Below are 18,966 nucleotides of genomic sequence, written 5' to 3'. Positions count from 1 at the left end.
ATGTAACTTTTGTGCCATTAACAAAACTCTCCCTTTTATCCTAAACTCAGAAACTGCATAGCTCACCGAATTCTGAAATGTGTGAAAGTGTAGATGAAGAAAAAAAGTAGGATTACATAAAATACTACAAAATATCACAGAAGTTGTAAAATTCATTTTTAGAAATGGTACTGAATTAAGGTGTAATTTCCTCGCTAAAAATAAAAGTTTTAAAACGTTAAATGTTTTATTTCATGTGTATTTTTATGACGCGACTCTTAAGTAGTACAGATTAAAAAGGAATAGGGAGCCTTTTCCAATAAACGTTTTATTTAGTCTATTTGTTTATTTGTTAATTTACTAGGCTGCTAAGATGTTGAGAATTGAAAATGTAAGTTTAGGCCTCTAATAGTATTCAGAATGATTAAATGTGGAGATCTTGCAAAAAATGACGTGTTTATTTCAATAGAAGAACAAGTGAGATAGATGAGATAAAGCTTTTCAGCTTTGATTATGTACTACATATTACCATTTTTAAAAATGGTGAGAAACAATTGGTGACGCTTGGCTGCGAAAGAAACTTTGGTATTTTTATACCTGGGTGTGATTCCAGCTGAAAGCTGAAATAAACAATGTCGTATAAAATGTTACATATTGTGAAAAATGCTAGAAATCATTTTTTGAGTTTGAAGAAGTTCAAATGTAATTTCCTGAGGAAAGGCACTTGGTGTGGTCTCTTGGTCATGTGATTCATCTCTTTCTGAGGCTTCTCCTTCATGTCCTCATAGTCTGTAAAAAGAGTACATTGACATCTTTTTAAAATCTTAAAATAGCTTAAAATATTTTATTTTTGTATTAAACATATTAAATAAGCTTGTTAAATGTTAATGAGTGAGTAAAACAGAAATTGCCTCAGTGTTTGTCTAATCACCACTACAGTGCTAAGAAATTCCATGATTTCCAAGAAATATATGAAGATGTACAAATATTGTGCCTTAAATAAAATATCTTAAGAATAAAATGTAGCCTATTATCATTTATGATAAACATCTGTTTTCTTTTTAAGCCTTTGCATGATTCAAGGTACCAGACACATCATTTGTAGATCACACTTAGACAGACGCAGCATTGTAGGACACGATTAGACATATGTAGATGGCACTGAACTCCAGTACTGTCTCAATCGTCTCCACTTGTATAAATATTGGTGCACTTGTTATATAAGTGAAGGGAGACTGTAGTTGATATATAAATAGGAGCCCTCTGTCATGCATCAACATTATTACATTTCCATCTCATGTCATCACTAATGTGACCATGTTTTCACTGTGCTGCCTGTGTTCTTGATTTGACACACTGACTCCACCATACAGGTGGAATGTAGTGAAGGACACAACAAGGGAAGCCACTCACCATTTACACCTCCTACATCCTGTCCAGCAGTGATGATGTCATCACTGTTCTCTGGTGTGTCCACTACACCAACAGGCAAAGATCAATTATGATGTTAAAATATAATGACTATATATAATATTATATAATATAAATATATATTTACAGCATTACAGTTTCTACATTAAAAAAACAAACAAACTTACTTTCTGTAACATTTGGGTTTGTTGTAGCATCATTACAGTCTTCTGGTGTGGCCACTATACCAACAGGAGAAGACATATTATACTGATATCAATAAAATATGTGTTACATTACAACCTATTGTTCTGATTCAGTGCTTCCATTTGACATAAATGGCCTTGTATTAAAATCTTACTTGCTGTAATGTTTGGGTTTGGTCCAGTGGTAATAACATCATCATAGTTTTCTGTCATCTCCTCTGTTATATAGGAGATATAGAGGAAAATACCAGTACATTAGCATTTATTTCATTAACTGCTTTCATGTATGAGGCTACAATCTTGTAACATTACTAGTCATACCTGTCACAACAGCAGCGTTCTGATCATCAGTAATGACATCATCATAATTCTCAGATACGTCCTCTACACCAAAACACAGATGTACCGAGACACACAGATGTTACTGAGCTGGCAGCTCTTAAAGCATAGAAAAGCTCCATAAAAGTAGCACAGGCATCATTAATTTACAGATAATTTAATGATTCTCTTTTCTTTTTTATTGATTTATTTGTTTGGTTATTTATTATTTTTTATTTTATTTGTGATCTCAGATATTTTTAATGATCATTGAATATAAAAGTGCTCCCCATACAAATTCATACTTGTATTCACACCAAACAAATGAACAGTTATGGGTTTGTAGTAAGAATGTTTGTTCTGTCTGACAGACAATCCCCAATATAGAACCACACCTGCTACAATATCAGGGCTGGGTCCAGCAGTGATGACATCATCGTAGTTCTCTGGTATGTCCTCTCTTTCTATGTCACCTAAGTTCAGTAAAAGCAGACTGTCTTTAAAACAGTCCAGTCATCTTTCCATAGTTTGGTTTAAGGAAGTAGAATCACATGATCAGTTAATAAAGGAACTCACTTATGAGGTCACCGGTGGTGGTGACATCATCGTAATACTCAGGCTGGTCCACAGTCACAGACTTTTCTGGAAAAAGATGATAACTTTGTTTTTTACACAACTTAAAACAAACTACGGTAATGAGAATGATGTACAAACTGTAATTCTCTGATATGTCTTTTGTAAACTATTGCATGTGACTCTGGTTAGAATATGGGGAAAGCACTTCTGCAAAACATCTTCTGATCTACAGATGAATAAAATGTTTAACCAGTGCAGTAAATCAGACTCTGAGACAGAGAAGCTCTCATTTATCTAACAAAGAGGAACACACACTACCAGATAGACTCATATGAGACAAAGTGGAAATCTAAAAGAACAAATAAATATTTCATGCTAGGTAAAATTTTACATTTTCTGTGACCATTCATGACAGAATATTATAAATAAGGTTCAGCTAGGTGAGTTTTAATAATAAATTATTTTAATGCTTATCCATCATTCTAATATTTTTAAATGGGATCCAATTTGACACATACATGCAGTGGCCCTGTTACCTGAGACAAATGCCTGATCCACATCCTCATATCCTGAATGCTGGGATTCAGAAAGGACACTTCCTGTTAGCGGAGAGCAGAACAGTCATGTGACAGGTACAGAACACCACATCAACCACAAACTGACTCATGTGGTCATAATCAACTGGGTTGGATATAGGAAAATGGAAATAATAACACTGCAGCCAATAGAGGGCAGCCTAAGACCCCACACCAGAAGACACACACACACACAGACACAAACACAACCACACATAGCCAAACTTACCTGCAGAATAGAAATTTGGGGACAATGCTTTCCAGGGTGTACAGAGATGTATAGAGTGTATAGAGGCTACACAAACACCCCTCTTTCATTCACTTACGCTCAATCTCTCTCTCTCTCTCTCTCTCTCTCTCTCCCTCTCTCTCTCTCTTTGACTCTCTTCCTGCACACACCTGCTGCTCTGTGGTTTTCTCATCCTGTACCTAAACTAAAGGTGTACAGGAATAACATAGTTGAGCTTCCCCTGCCTAATAGATGATTATCAGCAGAATTACCACACTCCTCACATGCCATCACAGACACATTCACCACTCACTTTACTGACAGTCTCTCATTATTTTACATTTTTTATTATTTGTTATTATTCTTATTAATTTTATTATTTATAGAATTGAATAATAATAAAATTATTTATAAAATTTTCTTATTATTTGTGCAGCTACGAAAAATTAGGAAGCATTTGGAAAAACATACACACACACACTCTCTCTCTCTCTTCTCTTTTCTTATGTCTCTCACACAAAACTAACTGCAGGCACAGACACTCTATCTTACACACACATACACAAACACACAAGCGTGTACACATTTTCTCTCCTTTTCCTCCCCCTCTATCACCCACAACTATGTAAGCCTTTACACACAAGCTCTCTCTGTCACACACACACACACACACACACACACACACACACACGCACACACACGCACATACACACACACACACACACACACACACACACACACACACACATACACACTTTCTCTCACTTACACACTCTCTCCCTCTCTCCGCTCTCCCACCCTCCCTCTCTCTCTCTCTCTCTCTCTCTCTCTCTCTGTCTCTCTCTCTCTCTACACACACCTGCTGCTCTGTGGTTTTCTCATCCTGTACCTAAACTAAAGGTGTACAGGAATAATATAGTTGAGCTTCCCCTGCCTAATAGATGATTATCAGCAGAATTACCACACTCTTCACATGCAGCCAAAGACACATTTACTCTAATACACATTCAAAGCGCTTTTCACCCACTGGATCCTATTATTTTACATTATTTTATTATTATTTGTACACCTGAGAAAAATTCCAAAGCATCTGGAAAATCAAACACAATCTCTCTCTCTCTCTCTCTCTCTCTCTCTCTCTCTCTCTCTCTCTCTCTCTCTCTCTCTCTCTCATTGTTTTATATGTAACATTTGGAGGCAGAGGCAGGATGCCGAGGTGAGCCGTTGTTGTGATGAACACAGACATTTAACGCACACAGCAAATAAAACAAAACCCAAACACAAAGAAAACTAATTGATAACAGGACACACAAATGGTTAAACAAGAGGTTAAACAAGGGATCAAGCAAGGGGTCAAACACTGACAAAAGATATACTTATAACAGGACCTTAAATACGCACACTATCAAGAAAGATAATGACAGACAATGATAGATAGTGACATAACCGGTTAATGAGGGCGGGGCATGGTGATGAAGACACACACACACACACACACACACACACACACACACACACACAAGCACACACACACGCACACACACACAAGGACACACACACACACACACACACACACACACACACACACACACACAGACACACACACAGACACACACAGACACGCACACACATGTACTTGAGGAGGACTTGAAGAGGAGGGACCCATGCCATTACATTATATAATTTTCTTATTTGTGCTGCACACCAAAATTACAAAGAATTTTGGAAATTAAATATTGTTTTGATCACTGGCCATGCATTCAGATGTGTTTGGTTATTCGATTATTTGGAAGAAACCTCTCAATTCTAATATAAATATAATTCAGTAAATCTCAGTTTGAAGACTCCACAAACGTCACCCACCCCTTCGAGTGGAGACACGGGTTCTTTTATTGATGTATCTGCGGTCAATCTCCTCATAGACTGCCTCAGGCAGAGTCTTACGCCTCCTCTTAGAGATCACTGGGTGGAGACAGACAGAAACATGGTGTCACTTCAGTGTAACAGAAAGCAGACAGACTCAAGGACTAATGATGTTCAGAGAATGTCCAGAAACTGGACTGTAGATGATGCGTGAATGTGTCCCACCTCTCCTGAGCACTCTGTTCTGGTAAACCAGCCCAGAGAGAAGCACTAAGGCCAGGAAGAGCAGCACTCCCAGTACCAGCAGGACCACTGTAGGGGTGGTGCATGGAACAGCTGCTGATGCAGTTTGTAGAGGACTGGATGTCTTCTGAACATCTGGAAAGAAAAATACACACCAACAACTCTGAAGAACAAGCAATAATGTTTCCACAGTCAATTATGAAAATGGCCAAGAGACAAAGAGCGAACCTGTAAAGGTGGAGGTGCTTGTGGTTGTTCTGGGTGCAGTAGTAGGAGACACATAAGGGTCTGTCAATATAAAAGCAGAACACCCAGACATTCAAAATACATGTTCATGTTCTCTAAGAAGTTGGAGAGAAATTAAACACTAACTGATTTAACTCTCATTACCCAAAATGACAATGAAAATAAACTTTTGCAAATTATTATCAATGGGAGAAAATATTTTTGCACAGAAACCCCAGAATCAAGCAAAATCCTCTGACCTGCACAGGTGACTCCAGCATCTTCTTTGTGGGAGCAGTCAGTGTGGTTCTTCAATGAATAACTGCAGTCCCACAGGTGAATCTCATCCCCTCTGCACTTCACTCTGTTCAGCCAGATCACCCCTTCACCAGCACCAAAGGCAGCACTCCCATCAGCCCTCAGTGCCTTCCCACAGCCCAACTGTCTGCAGACCACCTCAGCATCCCTGATGTCCCACTGATCATCACAGATGGAGCCCCACGCAGCATTATGGTAAACCTCCAGCCTCCCAGAGCAGCTTCCCTCTGGTCCACTCAGCCTGGGAGGCAGGTGATCTACCTCACACACACACACACACACACACACACACACACAAACACAAAACATTAGGAGCCAAAGCTGCACTGACAACTTTAGCTACAGAAATCATAACAGAACAGTAATATAGTAAATTATGGATTTTTCTGTAATTTGAACATGTCAGATTCACACATTTATTGATCATGGTGAGGAGAGGACTGACACTTGTAGCATTTGTAATTAATGCTCTCCTGAGTCAAATGTGGACCTTCTTTGTGTGAGAGTCCTTACTGGAGCACTGGCTCTGGGAGGAAGAGGAGGAGCATTTCACATGACTTTGCTGCACATGATCATTTCTCTCTCCTGTGTGTAGAGCAAGACACAGATTGAATTTCCAAGAGCATCCAGTTCTGTAGCTATTTATATTTACATTTATGGCATTTAGCAGACAATCCAGAGCAAATTACAAAAGTTCTTTGTCATCTTACCTTGCCAGTACAGTAGGTTGGTAGCAATATTAGACAGTTATATTTCATTTTGTATGGCATTGATTATTGTCAAAGTAATAGACAGGAAACAAGTCTATACAGTTTACTCATCAGTACAGTAAAAGTGCATAAAACTAGTAGAAACTGGAGAGAGAATCTGCCTACCTGAACAGGTAATGTGAGCCACCTCATTGTGATTTTCACAGCTGTTCTGCCCCCAGGGTTGAGATGGGCAGTGCCACAGAGTGGAGTCATGTTTCCTACATTTCACCTGATCCAGCCAGTTAGGAGATGATTCCACTCTTGCTTTGGATGCGGACTCACTGCCTGTTCTTCCACAGTTCAGCTCTCGACAGACCAAACTTAGTGTTTCTTCACTCATCCCATTCACACACACATTCCCCCAGGTTCCATTGTAGAACACTTCCAGATTCCCTTTACAACCCTCACTGAGTCTCATTTCTTTGAACTCTGGTGAGGTGAGAGAAAGATGAAAATTATTAAATGAATGAATGAACACTATTTTCATTGCATATAGTACAACAAAATTCTGTGCTGTACCCTCAACATGACCAAGAAAACATTAAACATTAAAAAGATATGCAAGAGCACAAATAAACACATAATCAATTACAGAAGCACACAGCAATATGTTGCAATGGTAAATATATAGTACAGTAATGTGTAAAATTGGTGCATGCGCAAGGGTGCAATTGAAGTGTGTCAGTGTCTAGAGACTGAGGTGAGTGTGTACAGATGGGTGATGGCGTTCACAGCTCTGAGGAAAAAGCTGTTCCTTAGTCCACTGGTTTTTATTCTTGGAAATCTTGATCCTGAAGGCACCACAGTCTGTGGTCTTGGTGCCGCAGGCTATCTTCTGGAGGTGGGCATCATACACTGAGTTCAGGTCGGGGAGCGGGTATCCCCCAATCCCATGATCCTGAGTTCAGGTTGGAATGTGGGCATCCTGCCATCCTCTGGGCTACTCTCACCACCTGAGGCAAGTCCTTCCTTTCTTCTGCTGTAGAGCTGGCATACCATACAGTCATACAGAGACAGAGAAAACCTTCAGTGGTGCTTCTATAAAGGTTTGAGGGAGAGTCCAGCATGCTTGAACCACCTCAGGAGAAAGAGCTTTTACTGGGCGTTGTTTTCCAGGTGGGAGAGGTTCAATGCCAAGGTAAGGCTGGCTGTAATGTGGAGTTCTAGGTACTTTTATGTTGTCCACATGCTCCACTTCCATGAATAATGGAGCATGCCCTGTTCTTCTGGTTGTTCTGTAAAACACAATTAACTCTTTGGTCTTGTTAGTGTTCAGAACCAGATTGTTGCTTGAGGACCATCTGGCTATGTGAGAGATCTCCTCTCTGTAGTGAGTCTCATCATTATTCGATATGAGACCTATTACTGTGATGTCATCTGTGAACTTCACAATGGTGTTGGAAGCATGGATGGGGGTGCAGTCATGTGAAAAGGAAGAAGAGGATCAGGCTAAGCACACATTCCTGCAGTGCACCTGTATTTAGGATGAGCAGAGATGATGCATAGTCCCCTATTCTCACCACCAAGTGTTAGGAAGTTCTAGGTGAGACAGGGCTGTGTGGAGCACTATGGCATCATCTGTGGGACAATTCCACCCTACAGCCAGATATGGTGAGAGGTTGAAAATACCCAGAAATGATCATTTAATGCTGGTTCAGGGAGTCAGGTAGTGCTCGATCATGGTGGATCTGCTGGTAACTGCATTTGTAGTCTTTAATCATTTTAAGGCCTCTACAGATAAGAGGTTTGTAGGTAGGGGTTCATTCTAGCACAATGTGTTCAGACATGCTGAGCTGCACGGATGCTGCAGCTTTGTAAGCCCCCGGGATGTAAGTGTAGATTTGATCCAGTATATTATTGCCTCTGGTTGGGAAATTGACATTCTTAAAGCTGGTCTATGTGGTTTAGCATGTAGTTTAGGATGTAGGTCTCCTCTTTTGTCTCTCCTTTACTTCCGATCCCTCCTCGGCCTCCTCCTCCACCACTGTTGGTGTTATGAATACACACACACAAAGGAGAGGATCCCTTTGCTAGAGGTTTTATTGAAGAAACAGGGCAGGTTAGAGGAGTCAGGCGGGTACTTGTAGTCAGGTGGATCTGAGGTCAAAAACGTGGGGCAGAGTCAACAGGCAACCAGGGGTCATGGAGGAGACGAGGTCTGAAACACAGGCAGGATACGGAAACCAGGAAGACAAACACGTATATGGAAGGCTCTGTATGCAACATGGGAATGGCAACACTTCACAAAGAGAGTGACAGGGAGGGGAGCTTAAATAAGGGGAGTAATGAGGAGAATAGTTATCAGGTGTGAAATTAGTACTCTGGCAAACCAGATCAGAGATGTCGGTGAGAAGAGGTAGGCGTGGCAGTGCGGGGATGAGTGTGGTTCCAGGAGTTCGTAACAGTGGGATAGCTTCACTGGGATAAAATTCAGTTTATCAGGTGTATAAAGTTGGCATCATCTACCAATTTCCAAAAGTTCAGTTCTCCCAAAGAGGAATAATGCCTCGAGTGTCCAAACAGGCAGACAAAACACACAGTAGGACAAAAAACTGAGAGTACCCAGTCGCTGCATTTTCCCTTAGCAATTATTCATTCAATAATGGTAATAATACTGTTCCCTCAAAATTGTTATTTAACAGGGGCATCACTAGAAATGATAGAGCAAGTGACTCAGTAAAATGTTTCCATGCACCAAAGCATTAACACCACATAAATTAACTACAGGTACTACATTTCTCATAATGACCCAGCATATTTCCCAACACTTCAGCAGCTAAAACCTTCAGTCAGAGACAGTGTCGAGTATTTAAAAGCAATTCAGCCAAGTAAAAGATAATGGTAATGCATACATTTTAAGGCTAGCCACTTATAACCACAGCAATGTAGTTATACAAGGTAATAACACAATGTGATATTTATACAATTACAATATAGCATAATTCTGTAAAGCCATTTACAAATGTAAGGGTATTTGTATGTACCAATCTACCATGTTTTTCTTCTTTTTCTTGTTATAGAGTTATTGGGCTTATTTTACTGGAACAAAACAATTAAATAATTGTCATATTTTATACAAAAATTAATGAAGATAAGAAAAATTCATGATTGTGACAAGTCTATTTTTAGTGATCACTATATACAGAGCTTTGAAAGACAATCAGCCACATCAGGCTGATTGAGAACAGCAGCAGTCAGCACACTTTACCTGAACACACCACTCCTACATCCTCTTGATGTCCACACTCATCTTGTCCACAGAGTTGATACCTGCAGTTCCACATGGAAGTCTCGTTCCCATCACACTGCACCTCATTCAGCCATATGTGTCCAGTTCCAGGACCAAACCAGGCTGGTACGTGGGCACTGAGGGCCACTCCACACTGCAGCTGCCTGCACACCACCTGGGCATCCTCAATGTCCCATGAGTCAGCACACACTGTCCCCCAAGAGCCGTTGAGGAAAACCTCCAGCCTTCCTGCACAATCTCCCCCAGAACCAACCAGTCTGATGGAGCTGTGGCCTGAGTTAAACACACCTAAATACACACACACACACACACACACACACACACACACACACACACACACACGCACGCATGCACAGAAAGAGACACATGGAATTGTTTTACCAAAATAATGACTCCAGGTTCTTATTTTTGATACTAAGTGATAAATGTCATAAATCCTCACACAACAGGGATAGATTTTAGAGCGTATTAGGTACCCATGTTTTAGGTTAATGTAACACTTACCAGAGCAGGTGATTGACAGCTGTTCCCTGGAGCTGCAGGAGAGGTTGAGCAGTTTTGCACTGCTGCAGTTCCCCAGATGAGCTTCACTCCCAGAACAATTGAAACCCGTCATACACATGTGGCTGTGTTGATCAGGAATGGATGGAGAGGACCTGGAGATATTCAGCACAGAGCCACAACCCAGCTGTCTGCACACCACTGAGGCCTCAGACACACTCCGGGAGTCCAGGAGAACTCTCCACCAGTCCTGGATGAAGTAAACCTCCACCTGCCCCTCACACTCCCTCCCTCCAGACAACCTCACTCGCCCTTCATGAAAGGCCTGAGAGGAACCTGAATGGGAATATAATTAAATCTGAAAATTAAAAAGGTTTTTATTTTAGCATGCAAAATATATTTAATGTTTTAAAACTTCAGTAATGTGGTGTACATGAGTGGAAGAGCTCACCATTGCAGATGACTCCAGCATCCTGTTCATGAGAACATGCTGTTCGACTCCATGATGAGATGAGACATTCTGACAGGTGTGTCTCGTTCCCATGACAATCAAACACATCAGCCCAAACGTGGCCACTTCCTTCCCCAAACCAGTCCGCCCCCAACACAGCCACAGCAGTCCCACACTTCAGCTGCCCACAGAGGACACTGGCAGCTCTCATATCCCAGCTATCACCACAAACTGAGCCCCAGTCACTGAGGTACTGGAGCTCCACTCGACCAGAACAGGAGTCCCAGCCATTCACCAGACGCGCCACTGTGTAACCTGAACACATAACTGACATCTTAGTGCAACAGCATTCAATTCATATTTATTTCATTATACATGTATGCAAATGTACATACATGGTATGTAAATAGCAAGAAAGAGATAAATATTGACATCACCTGAACATATTAGTCCCACATCTTTGTCATGGGAACAGTTTTTGGGTGATGTTGTTGGACAGAAGTAAATCTCAGATTCGTTGCCTCTACACTGAAGCTCCTTTGGCCACACCTTGCCCTCCCGTCTGCCAAAAGCAGCTGCTCTCAGCACCTTCACAGGAAGCCCACAGCCCAGTTCTCTACACACAACCTCTGCATCCTGCTGGTCAAAGTCATCATCACACACTGTGGTCCAGTTCCCTTTATGAAGTACCTCCACTCTCCCAGAGCACAGGTGAGGACCGTCGGTAAGTCTGGTGTTCTGACCTGTGCATTGAAATTGTTTTAATAATAATTACACTAAACACAGTATAAAACCATTTAAATTATTTCTTGTAATGATAGAATTAGTAATAAATTGATGTTGATTTACATTTACATATACAGTATTTGGCAGACGCTCTTATCATTAATTAAGACTGGGTTTGTAACCTATGTATTATAATGATCTAAACCACATGAACAACAAAAGGAATAATTAAACCCTGTTAAAAGGTTCTTTATAAATATCTATTGTGATGTAGCCTCCCTGCTGTAGCCTGTGTCATTCAGCGGTGGCTCTGCATGTGGCATTTATTTTTGTTATTCTTGTCTTACATGTGTCTTTGTTTTATTTGTACCACTCCTCCCTCAGGTATTGTGTGTTCCCTCATTCGCCAGACCACCTGGAGGCTGTTATGTAATTATTTTACACATTATTTAAGCTTGTTCTGTTTGCAATAGTTGTTATCGGTCATTGTATGTTACGCTGGCTTCGTTTTTTTTTTAGTTAGTGCACTTTTATGTTCGGTTTTGTTACTTTCATTAAACGTTTCTTTGCATGTAACATCTATATAAATTCTAAGTGAACACACCGATTTAAGAAATGATTAATTTTACAGAATTCAAATTCTGTTTTATGGTTTCATCAAAACAACGTAAACAATGTTGCTATGCCCCAGGTCTCTCCATGAAGCATCCCCACTCTCTCAGAGCACAGGTGAGGACTGTCTGTAAATCTGGACATCCTGTGAGCTGTGCATTTAAATAATTTGAATAACTGCACTGATCAGTGCAAGAAGTGACATATTTCACTAATTCCTGAATAAGAATAAAGTGTGATAAGTTCTCAGTGGAATGGTCTCAATAATGCTTGGACAATCTGCCTCCCGTAACTGTCTTACAAAGTCTGTAGATCTCTCTCTCTCTCTCTCTCTCTCTCTCTCTCTCTCTCTCTCTCTCTCTCTCTCTCTCTCTCTCTATCTCTCTCTCTCTCTTTTTCCCTGCCAGTCTTCTATTTTCTCTTTAATCTTTCAGTCTTGCCTTGCAGCTGCAGTGGTGAGAAATATTCTCTGTTAGAAATATTTGGCTCATTCCTGGCTAATAATTGTATGAGAAACTAAAAATGTGAGCCAAAACTGTTTTAATGTTGAATAAATGTAAGACTCAAGTGAAAAATTCTGAAAAGCTCATTTAAAATAAAATTAGTATGATAAAGATATGTTTTATATTTGATGTGATAATTAGTGATATTTGATATGATATTTTTGTATGTATTTTTAAAATCTTACCTGAGCACCTCACTCCAACATCTTCATCATGACCACAGTCATGTTCCCCCCACCCTGCTGATCTACAGTTCTTCAGTGTAGACTCTGATCCACTACAGTCCACATCATCCATCCAGATTGGTCCGGATCCTGGTCCAAAGTGAGCATTACCCAGTACATCTACAGCCTCCCCACAGCCCAGCTCTCTACACACCACTGCACCATGACTCATATCCCAGTCATCATCACACACTGTTCCCCACTGTCCTCTATGAAGAACCTCCACTCTCCCAGCACAGCGACTACCACCATCCACCAGCCTCACACTGTCTGTTAAAAGAAACAGAAGTGTGTGTGTGTGTGTGTGTGTGATATATATATATATATATATATATATATATATATATATATATATATATATATATATATATATATATATATATATATAGACAGAGAGAGAGAGAGAGAGAGAGAGAGAGAGAGAGAGAGAGAGAGAGAAAGAGAGAGATCTAACTACAACTAAAATCGATGTTAAATTAAAATGCTAGCTAACAGATTTCAAATTAAACATGTAAAGAGCTGAGACAAAATAAAATAAAGAAAGAATCAAATAAGAATGAAAAATATAAAAGTGCATTTTAATTATGAAAATTATGAAAACATTTTAAATTAAATTAAAAAATGCTGTTGAAGTTGAAAACTTCTTATAATTAAAGTTTTGGGTTTTTTTGTGTACAGACTTAAAAGTATCTGGTGTCAGGGCTTGTCTAACACACTGTTCCATTTAAGAACAGAATAATAGCTAAACAGTTTATATCCATGATTAGTCTTTACCTTGGGCAGGACTAACTGACTAGTTCCTACTGATCTGAGAATGTTTGTATAATTGAGTGTGTACTTACCAGCAGTAGTGAGTGAGAATGTGGACATCAGAAGAATTAAAGTCAGACAGCTGTCCATCTCCCTCTGCCCTGCACACACTCTGTTCAACTCAGCAGGAAACACAAGCTTCACCTCCACTACCCCAGAGAGACTGAAGGAACTGTGTCCCCTCAGCCCCCTATAGAGAACAAGAGAGAGAGAGAGAGAGAGAGAGAGAGAGAGAGAGAGAGAGAGAGAGAGAGAGCTCCTCACAGCTGCCAATCACAATCACGGTTACCTTATTAGACAGAGAAGGGGAAATCATCAAACATTCTACAGTGACAAATCAGAGGATGTATGTTTGACTTACTCCATATATATCAAAAGAACGTCAGCGCGGATGAACAGAACTCCACCTCCCATCTCTAGAGGCGTCTGACTGAGGAGAGTGTGGTGAGAAAGTCACCAGCATACAGGAGACTGATTTCAGAGAGAGGAAGCACTCAGTGTAGATTCAGCTTTAATGCCACCTGCACAGAGCTGATCTAAACACTGATTAATACTGTATCTGACAGACAAACACACAGCTAGTTTAGGTAAGGATACGGATTTAGAAAGACACTAGTTTATCACTCAAAGCACTAGTTTATCACTCGACATAAACTAAATTGAATAGAAAGACATCCAAAGACTTATATTTTAATAGCCTAAAGTGAGAAAGATGACGCTTGGGTTTCAGTTATTTGAAAGGAATATAATATAATAATGAAATTATGACTGCAAAATAGAAAAACAGTAGATAATTTAATAAAGACTTTAGAATATGTTTTATTACAATTCAATTTAAAAGTTTTAAAAACCTTTATATAGATAATGATAAGATGTGACAAAATCATTTTGCCGTATAACTGTAATACCTATTTCATCCACAAGGTGGCAGAAGAGGATTATGAATTTTATAATCACGGCGGTGAAACAGATATTTTACTCTACTGACAGAAAAAAGTGAGAAAAATTCGCCCTCACTAAAAACACATAATAAAAGCTCTATTCTTCAATGGTCAGTTTTTTAAAGTAAACCAAGAGAGAAAGAAAACAAGTGATAATGGCACAGAGAGTATTATTGTATTCTGAAAGGATTTTGAATACAGCTCTTTCAAAATGCATCAAAGACTAAATACACACTTTTTATTTGTATCAGATAAGACTTGTATTTATAACTCTGTTATAACCCAGTCCAGAGTATCTGAAACTTGCACCATTCTGGCTTGTTCCCAAATCACAGACTGTGTGCAGTGTTGGATTCTGGACCAGGCTACACATATGAGAAGACAGTGGCAGAAGGGCTAGGGGGACATTATAGCCTGGACTTTTGTTTCAAGTTATCCAGTTGATTAGAAATTTGTGTTCAGTGAAATATCCCTTAGAGTTTATGAACCACAACTGATACAAATGCTTTTGTTTGTTTATTTGTGCATGTAGTGGTAGCATGAACATAAACTTGTTATACCAAAGGAATAATCAAGGCCAACAAACATGTAAACATTCAACCACACAACACATGCACACAGAGACGTAAACAGTTTTACACACATAATCACAAAAGTACTTCCCATTTTACTGGGTCATCAATGTCCAGTTCATTGCAGTTCAGCTTTATGAAACTGCCGTTCAATCTTTGTTCTTTTTTTTCTTCATCCCTCTTATGGTCTGCTAAGGTACTGCAGCACTTGAGTGTCCTGCTGCTCTACAGCAGTTCAGGCGCTGAGCTGTATGGAGAGTGTCTGAGATCCCACATCTCTTCAGCTATCCTGCAGAAGATCATAAGAGCCACTGGCAACCATCTGCTGCTCGTCATCCTTCTGTAACACAGTCCAGTGTTAGAACCGGGCAGCACAAAGTTTTGTTCTGTTTCAATCTGTAACTGTAATTATGCATAACTGTAATCTGTAACTGTAATTCTTTTACTTACCTCATCTGCTGGGAGGTGGGGGTCAGTGGGGGCAGATGTGGACTCATACCCCAACGGTCTTATCTGAGGTAAAGCAGATAAAGTGTAGATTACACATTTAGCCTCAACCCTACAATTTCACCCTGATGGCCAAGAAATAAACAATTCTCCATACAGTTACTTATATTTCACTCAAATAGAGAAACAATGTGAGAACTTTCATTCTTGCAGGGTTTCCCTAGTACAAACCAAAGAAAGTTGATATTCTGAACAAATATTATTACAGACAGTATTGTATTACAAAACAAATATGGTAGGCAATGACTGGGAAACCTGGAGAGGAGTGACTGGGAGGAATGTTCTGCCCAATCTGAAGCAAGAGGTGGGATGTTATTTGACTTCTGTACTATCCATGATTGGTGTACAACAAAGACAAAGTCTGAACACAAGGCTGCTCATAAGTGTACATATTATCAGAGCACCTTGGGCCAAAGGTCAGTGATTAACTTTGTGGTTGTGTCATCTGACCTGAGGCCATGTTTTGAACACTCATGTGGAGAGAGGTGCGTAGCTGTCAATAGATCACAATCTGGTGCTGAGTTGGATCAGATGGCAGGGAACATTCTCGGTCAGACCTGGTAGCCCCAAACATATAGTGAGGGTCTGCTTGGAAACACTTTCCCAAATGATTTGAAGAGAGCTTCTTGTACTTTCTGGAGTAATTGGGGACACTGAGTATGGGTGGACCCTGTTCAAAATCTCCATTGTGGAAGCAGGTTCGTTGTGGCTAAATCTTTTTCAGTGCCTGGTATAGCGTCAACCCAAAAACCCGGTTGTGGACTTTAACAGTGAGGGACACCATTAAGCAGAAAAGGAGGCAAGTTGAAGGACATGGTGATCTCCTGGGAAAGAGTGGCACACTCCCTCTGGGCGAGAACCTGACCCCAAGTGGACGAGTTTAAGTAACTCAGGTCACAAGTGATGGCAAGAGGAATTGTGATATCAACCATAGGATAAGTTCAGCAATTTCTGTAATGTGGTCACTGTGGCAGACTGTAGCTGTGAAGACAGAGCTGAGCTATAAATTCAAGTTCTCAATTTACTATTTCCCAACCATAACCTGCTCATGAACTTTGGAGGAGTATAAAACAGAGCAGCCAGTTGAAGTGGTTCAGGCATCTGATAAGGATGCCATGTGGTCACCTCCTGCCGTAGGTATACCAGACATGGCCAACAGGGAGGAGAACTATGGGTAGACCGAGGACATTCTGGAGGGACTACGTCTCCAAGCTGGCCTGGGGAAGCCTGGGGATCCCCCAGGAGAAGCTGGAAGAAGAAACCAGACACCTGGGCTTCTTTGCACATCCTACTACTCCTGTAACCATGAAATGGACTACGTGTAGAACAGGATTACAGAAAAGGTGTACAGTGCTACTGTCCAGTCAAATTGTTTGGTTGATATTTGCACCATAAATTCAAGGAACAAGTACACACCTTGAGATGACACACCTTGAGATGACATCATCTTCATCAAGAATGTGACAACCACTACCACAAAGGCAGTTACAATAAAGGGCATGTTAATGACATCAACATTTGAGGAAACTAATTACAATACAATGCTGTCTCCACTGTTTTTAGTGACATAGTTGATTTCAAGGTATTAAATGACATGCTTGTAATGAGTCAAGAATACCTTTGGGGAAAAAATAATTAAATGGATACTTTTTCAGTATTACCCTACATGATTATAAACACATTGAAGTAATAATCTTTACCCAACAATCATACAACATAATTTTTTCTACACAATAAATAAATAAATAATTAAAATGGTTAGGAGGGGGGGGGTCAAACATTTTCGTATTGAAGCAAAGCTTTGTGCAACCTCTGCACACCGAAGACTTTCTGCTGCCAAAAATATTCATTCCGTTCTGAAAAACATTCTTGGAGGAAACTAACATGATGACTGGACTACCTAATACCAATCGTTAAACTCTTCCACTTCATACCGTGTAGCATGTCTTTAGTTCCCTTTAATTACCCTTAATATTAGCCAAAACCTTAGAATATTGTTATGATAAATGAAGTTATTAAGTCTTTACATTTTGATTAAATACTGTCACCGAGCCCCCCCCGCCCCACTAGTCACCTGGTACGGCCCACCGCGTGCAGTGGCGCTTAATCGTCTCGTTTGTAGCCACGCCTCTGTACTGAGCACGCGCCTGCACGTGGTTAGTTTGCTAATGTCTGCGTGCACTTACACCGCTGTGGGACGCTGCTTCGCTGGCGGTTATTGATCACGTTCACGATGGTCATGTTGTCTGTGTTAATGTTCACATCGGTAATGTTAGTCGTTGTGTGTTCATGTTCACCGTTTACGTTATATGTGAGTGCCGTTGTGTTTTCGTATGTTAATAAATGTCTCCGTGGAGGGAGTCTGTACGTCCTGCACTTGCCCTGCGGCACTCGGGTGTTAGAAATACTCAGTGGTACGTGTAGGTTTTATGGCTCCATTTTATTTATGTTTGTTAAATTCATAATAGAAATTTGAATTTAATCTCAGCTAAATGTCATAAATGTAAGAGTGTTGTGTGTGACACTACCAATGCTTTTGACACCTACAATAAATAACTTATTCTAGTGTAACAATAAGTTAATAAGAAATTTGGGGACACTGCTTTCCAGGGTGTACAGAGATGTATAGAGTGTATAGAGGCTACACAAACATTTTAATAGCCTAAAGTGATAAAGATGATGCTTGGTTTTCAGTTATTTGAAAGGAAGCATATAATAATGAAATTATGACTGCAAAATAGAAAAACAGTAGATAATTTAAAAAAGACTTTAGAATATATGTTTTATTACAATTCAAAAGTTTTAAAAACCTTTATATAGATAATGATAAGACGTGACAAAATCATTTTGCCGTATAACTGTAATACATATTTCATCCACAAGATGGCAGAAGAGGATTATGAATTTTATAATCACGGCGGTGAAACAGATATTTTATTCTACTGACAGAAAAAAGAGAGAAAAATTCGCTCTCACTAAAAACACATAAGAAGTGTTCTATTCTTCAATGGTCAGTTTTTTAAAGTAAACCAAGAGAAAGAGAACAAGTGATACAATCACAGAGAGTATTATTGTATTCTGAAAGGATTTTGAATACAGCTCTTTCAAAATGTATCAAAGACTAAATACACACTTTTTTCTATCAGATAAGACTTGTATTTATAACCCTGTTATA

The 18,966-nt window shown here is 39.8% G+C and overlaps 1 protein-coding gene across 1 annotated transcript; it reads right to left on the bottom strand.

The window, feature by feature from the left end:
* Positions 1–414: 414 nt before the first annotated feature.
* LOC113569486 (antigen WC1.1-like) lies at positions 415–13,939 on the bottom strand. Its single transcript, XM_081723254.1, has 20 exons — positions 13,804–13,939; positions 12,923–13,231; positions 11,334–11,639; positions 10,897–11,211; positions 10,449–10,781; positions 9,903–10,232; positions 6,818–7,123; positions 6,456–6,527; positions 5,885–6,199; positions 5,628–5,687; positions 5,382–5,534; positions 5,157–5,255; positions 3,026–3,088; positions 2,490–2,555; positions 2,309–2,386; positions 1,917–1,979; positions 1,751–1,813; positions 1,578–1,631; positions 1,393–1,455; positions 415–768 (listed from the first exon to the last, which is right to left on the bottom strand). Exons 1-20 carry the CDS (start codon positions 13,859–13,861, stop codon positions 653–655), a joined length of 3,222 nt encoding a protein of 1,073 aa, XP_081579380.1. The 5' UTR covers positions 13,862–13,939; the 3' UTR covers positions 415–652.
* Between the last annotated feature and the right edge of the window lie 5,027 nt (positions 13,940–18,966).

Source organism: Electrophorus electricus, chromosome 11 (assembly GCF_041902795.1).
Source record: "Electrophorus electricus isolate QZ-2024a chromosome 11, ASM4190279v1, whole genome shotgun sequence".
NCBI classification, from domain to species: Eukaryota; Metazoa; Chordata; class Actinopteri; order Gymnotiformes; family Gymnotidae; genus Electrophorus; species Electrophorus electricus.
The sequence above is the reverse complement of the archived record's forward strand: the minus strand, read 5'-3'. Positions and strand labels throughout refer to the sequence as shown.

Excerpts from the sequence above, each read along its gene's own strand:
- LOC113569486 (XM_081723254.1), bottom strand. The coding sequence starts at position 13,861 with ATGGACAGCTGTCTGACTTTAATTCTTCTGATGTCCACATTCTCACTC. Across the intron at positions 1,814-1,916 it reads GAACGCTGCTGTTGTGACAG|AGGAGATGACAGAAAACTAT; the intron begins GTATGACTAGTA and ends CCTATATAACAG. Across the intron at positions 1,456-1,577 it reads AAACCCAAATGTTACAGAAA|TGGACACACCAGAGAACAGT; the intron begins GTAAGTTTGTTT and ends CTGTTGGTGTAG.